The sequence below is a fragment of the Emys orbicularis genome, chromosome 21 (assembly GCF_028017835.1).
Source record: "Emys orbicularis isolate rEmyOrb1 chromosome 21, rEmyOrb1.hap1, whole genome shotgun sequence".
In the NCBI taxonomy this organism is placed as follows: domain Eukaryota; kingdom Metazoa; phylum Chordata; order Testudines; family Emydidae; genus Emys; species Emys orbicularis.
This window is the reverse complement of record NC_088703.1, coordinates 8855337-8860820: the sequence shown is the minus strand read 5'-3', so window position 1 is coordinate 8860820 and position 5484 is coordinate 8855337. Positions and strand designations below refer to the sequence as shown.

Here is a 5484-nt window from a genome sequence, read left to right as displayed (position 1 = left end):
GGACGAATGGAGCCTGCAGCTGGGCAGCATCAGGTTGAGACCACAGGCTGAATGGAGAATTGTTCTCAGAGCCACACTGCTACCAGAAAAACTGGGCAAAGTTGTATCTGAAAGAAAAAACACCTTTTGACGAAGCTCTTTGAAAAAGGAGAAAAATTCGTTCTTGCTTGGAGGAAAGGGAGTGTTTGTTTTTCTGTTTTGTTTTTGGTTTCTTCTCCCTTCTGCTTTCTGACTTTTTCCCATGGGAAAGTGTGAAAATATCTTTTTTAAAATTTTACATTTCTCTCACTTCTTTATATTTTTCTTCCTTTTTTTCCTCTTCACTGGAAAGGGCAGGAAAATTTTTTAAAAGAAGTGAGAGAACGAGGAAGAACCCCCTCTCCCAAAAATGAAATTAAGCAAATTTAAAATGAAACAAAACTTTATTTTCATTTTACTGTTATTTTCCTCACCTCATGAGCACTGCTATACATATAGAAAGAAGGCAGGAGTTTAGGCTTAGAAACAAAGTTAACATTTTGTTGCTTAGAAATTATATTACAAGATTGACGTTTGGATTTTGCAAGGTTAAAATAATTAGTTTTACTGAACTTGTTTACAGTAAAGTTTCTTTAACTTAAGTTTAGCATATTGGTAATTCCTTTGGTGCTTTTTTTTTAAACGTTTCTTCCTTGTTGAGATTGATTTGATTTGTAAGATTTTAAAAGTGAGTCTTGTAGCAGGATTTTTTTTCTTTCTGCACCTGCTTTTTATGTATTGTGTTTTTTACCACTGTGATTTGCTAGTACTGCAGATTGTTTACACTTAAAGGGTAGTTTCCGTCACCATCCTCCCTCTTTTGCACATTTGGTTTTGCAAAAGAATTGACTTTTTTTTTTAGACCAAAAGAAGGGGTAGAGAAAAAGAAACATTTAGATACAGATTGTTATGAATAAAACACATTTATACTTGAAATATAGATAGCCAAATTAATAGTTTTTTTAGTCTTTGAAGTGACAATCAAATTATTTAACATAGTATAATGTTACATAAAAAAAGTCTCTTTTTCATATCAGGTGGTGATTTTCACTCAGGCAATTCAACTACAGGAACTGAGTGTGTAACACGCACAGAATAGATTTAACATAATTGTTAGTTTTAAGAAGCATGTACATTGAAACAACAGAACAAGGTTAACCATTACATAATAAATTTTCACAGAGCTTTAACAGCACACAGTACAATTCCACATTTTGAAAAATACACTACAAGATAATTATAACCCTAAGGTCAGTTCCTTTTAGAAAACAGCAGAATAGTTTTAGTAGCTGGTAATTGCTAAATTAGTCTTAATACACAAAAATCCAAAATTACAGTGGTCTCTAAGTAAAAATAAATGACTGAAGTTAGACACAGATACATAATAATGAGGTGTCAGACTGAAATCTTATTACTTAGTCCAATTATAAATTTTAGGAAAAAAGTTTGTGCTTATGTCTGCTTTGCACATGCAGAATTAAAGAAAAGAAAGAAAACAAGCAAGTACCCATTAAGGAAATGTCAAAAAAGAAGGAATTCATAAAAATAGAAAGAGAGAAAACAAAGCATTTTAATACACTACATACAGCAGCACGATATTTCAGTTGTTTTCATAAGAGGTTACCTGTCCACAGTTTGCATAATTTGCGGAAGCGTCCTGCTTTACCACAGCTAACTGTTTGTTCCATGACTGTCTCGACCTCTCTTTGACCTCTCTAACATTCTACTGGGTTTTCTGAGTATGCTGTAGCTGAAATTTGTACTGATCTTATCTCTTGCGTTTTATAAACTGCAAGAGAGGAAGCTTTTTCTGTTTCTAGAACTATCAAGCAGCTGTTTGAATGCTTTTGTTTTCTTACAAGAAGTTTAGCTCTTATTTGCTAATAATTCTATGTTATCTTTTTTAGCATTACTTTTTGCAAAGCTTTCTGGGAGTTTAATCACCACGATAAATGCTTCAGGTTCAGGTCTTCATATGCCAACACCTGTTATTTCAGAGGTTAAAAAATAAGCAAGAAAGAAAGAAAACTTTTTAATAAAATGATGACAAAACCCTGGAGTCCTGGATACTGCCCAGCCTGGGTAGACAGACATGCACTAGTGCACTAAAAATAGCAGTGTGGACACTGTGGTACGGGCAGCAGCTCAGGTTAGCCACCCAAGAACGTACCCAGGAGGTCAGGTGAGAGTGCACTTGGGTAGCTAGCTCTTCCCACCAACCACACCGTTCTGGCCATTTTTAGTGCACTAATTTGAGCAGAGCTAGCACATCACTGTCCACTCAAGCTGGGAGAAAGATAGTCACTATTTCCAACCAGCAGCCCCCTTGTCTGTCACACTGGGGCATTTCCATGAGCCGCCTGGGTCGGCTGAGTGGGCAGCTAGGAGGGGCAGCGATCTTTTTGCTCAATCTGCACTTTAATGATGGATTTATCCTTGTTGGACATGCTGCCCTTCACCTGAATCTCCTCATTGGTCACCTCCAGCTCGCCATCCTGGACCTCGAGTTTCACTTTCCTGTAGGACTCGCACGTATAGGGAGGGCCGTCACTGAACATATAGTTGTAGAGGTGCTCCATGCTGCGGAAGTGCTTCCTGCCAGTGAAGATCTGGATGGCAAACTCCGAGCTGTAGAGTACACGGTCGAAGGGGTTGGAGAACATGATGGCCAGAGTGAAAGCGTTGGACTCGTAGCTCAGCACCCCGACGCTCCCGCGGGCTGTGTAGCTTGTTTTCACAAACACGCTGCTCCCCAAAGAGCCGGGGAGGATGGGGGACACAGGGTCTTTCGCAACACGGCCGCTGAAACAGTAAGTCCTGGAGGAAAACACCATGAGGTTCCATCATTACACAACATCCCTAACAATAATTAATAACTGTGTCCCAGCAGCAGGGGAATCCTGACCCTAGGGTGGGTCACAGCCCAGCCGCTCTTCTGCAGAGGAGACACACAGGTTGCTGGACAAGAGAGCACAGCCCCACCTCGGCCAGTCCCCAGGGCAGAGGGGTCTTTCCTGCATGACCAATGCACAAGGTAGTGGAGATAAGGTAATCGGGCAGGGCTGGCCCCCACCCTCTTACCTGACCTGGCTGGGCTCTGCCTCCCCCACTGCCCTGCTCCCTGCTCACACAGCTGCAGCCTGCCTGGTGGGAGTGCCTGCTGCAGAGCCTGGGCTGAGGTGCTGGAGCCCAACAGCTTAATGCAGGCTCCGAGATTGGGCAAGGAGGAGCCCTCCAGCCTCAGAGATAGCAGCAGCCAGGCTGGATCTATGGCAGGGGGAGGAGCCAGAGCTGCTCCTCTGGGGCTGCACATGACACGGCTGGGTGAGAGGGGGCTCTAGGTGGCAGGGTGTCTCTTAGGGGGCTTGGGTTTTTACTAGGTGGCAGGAAGCTCTGGGCATCAGGGTGTTTATTTGGAGGAAAAGAAGGGGGAGTCTGGGTGACAGAGCTTATATTGCAGTTCTGGGTTTCCCTAGGGTGTAGGTGACTCTGGGTGGAAGGATTTTTAGTGGGGGTCACTGGCTGACATGTTTTTTGTATGGGGTCTCATCTGGACTGGGTGTGTAATGATCTGACTGTCAAGGGGAATTTAATATGGTTGAGGTGGGGGCCAGTTGGTGGAGTGACCTTACTGTCAAAATTCCCCTTGGGGGTTTGATTTTGAATTTGTTTGTTATCACACAGCTTTGTTGCTAATGTGGATGAACGCCAGCTGGGGCTTGTAGATTTTTTTTTAATCAAATCTGTACTGGGTATCTAACAAAAGCTTTCCTCTGTTATTTGATGTACAGACCAATGGGTTAATAAAAAACACCTTTGTTTCAATAAATATATTGGGCTACTTCGGGGCTAGTATTTAAATGACTTTAGGCTATTAATGCTGTATAAATCTGGCAATACTGAAAGTGTTACATGGTCCTGCACATTATGTTATTAACTAAAGCGTTCAGAGCCATACACAGACAGACACACACATCATACGGCTGTGTATGAGTGTGTGAGTACACGTGTACGTGAGTGTATGTCTGTGTGACTATGTGTGGGTGTATATGTGTGAGTGTACAAGACAGACACATACATACACGTTTGTGGAGGTGGTATCAGTGTGAAATAAATACACTGATCACCTTTACAATACATCACAGGCCAATCGCCATGTCACCTGCCCGCCAGTCCATCTCCCTGGGACTTAAGCTGGGGGGAGGGATAGCTCAGTGGTTTGAGCATTGGCCTGTTAAAGCCAGGGTTGTGAGTTCAAACCTTGAGGGAGCTACTTAGGGATCTGGGGCAAAATCAGTACTTGGTCCTGCTAGTGAAGGCAGGGGGCTGGACTGAATGACCTTTCAAGGTCTCTTCCAGTTCTAGGAGATAGGATATCTCCATTAATTTTACTCACACTTTCCAACCTCCCAAGAGGCTTCCAGCAGCCGTTTCCTCTCAAATCCCCTCCCGCCCCCACAAAAGTGTGATTTCCCTCCAAACTCCCCCAACCCTCGTCCTGGACACATTACTTAAAATGTCCTGTCTCGAAGGCCCATTACAATCTTGTGCCTCCGCAGGGCTAGAAACAGCAAATTCATCCCAGAGGGCAGCGGAATTTGCAGTGACCCAGAGGGACATATATCACTTGCCCAATATGTAGGGGAGAGAGAGAGAGAGAGAAGTGTATGGGGATAGATAGATAGATAGAGGGGGTGTATGGGGACGGATAGACAGACAGACGGATATTCAGTAGCAGACACATATCCTATACCCTGACACATCTGTATAGACACCAGCTGCAGGCTGACTTGGGAAGCCGCGTGGAGGGGGCTATGGGAACCTGCTCACCTGGGGTTCTCGAGGGTCACATCTCTGGTGTTGTTGATTATCTGGATGCCCACACACCGGCCTGCATTCAGTGGCGCAATCAGCTCTCCAACGTTAGTCATCTCGCAGCAATGAGGGATTGTTCAGCAGCAGCTCCAGCAGAGCACCACCAGCCCCTCTCTAGGCAGAGCCAACTCACTGCCCTCCCAGGCCCCAGCCAAGCATTCAGGACCAGCACCAGCTGTGTGTGCTATCTATCTATCTTGCTAGCTGAGGTGCAGCGAATGCTTTGCCTGTGGGGCAGGGTCTATAAACGACAGTGTCAGGATGTGAAAATCTCTAGTCATCAGGGTTTCTGCAAAAGGAAGTCCTGTCTAACCAAGGAGGGGGAGGGTCCTCATATTGGAGAAATAGAAATCATTTTCTGGCAATCCACTTCTCCTGCTCCTTACACTACCCATATAGTGCAGGGTGGGAGCCCTGGCATCTCTGCAGGCAGATCAATAGGTAGCTGCAGGCACAAAGCAAACCTGGTCCTGGATGGACATAGGGAATGGGATGGTGAATATGCTCATGCTATTATCAAAACCAATGGTTCAGCTACACCTGGGTCCTGTGTGGAGAAAAGGACAAGAATGATGCAGGAAACAGGAAAAC

The 5484-nt window shown here is 44.3% G+C and overlaps 1 protein-coding gene across 1 annotated transcript; it reads right to left on the bottom strand.

Moving 5' to 3' along the window:
- Positions 1-431: 431 nt before the first annotated feature.
- On the bottom strand, positions 432-5107 carry LOC135892977 (DELTA-stichotoxin-Hcr4a-like). Its single transcript, XM_065420760.1, has 2 exons — positions 4849-5107; positions 432-2835 (listed from the first exon to the last, which is right to left on the bottom strand). The coding sequence occupies exons 1-2, from the start codon at positions 4947-4949 to the stop codon at positions 2400-2402; spliced, it is 537 nt and encodes a 178-aa protein (XP_065276832.1). The 5' UTR covers positions 4950-5107; the 3' UTR covers positions 432-2399.
- Positions 5108-5484: the final 377 nt, after the last annotated feature.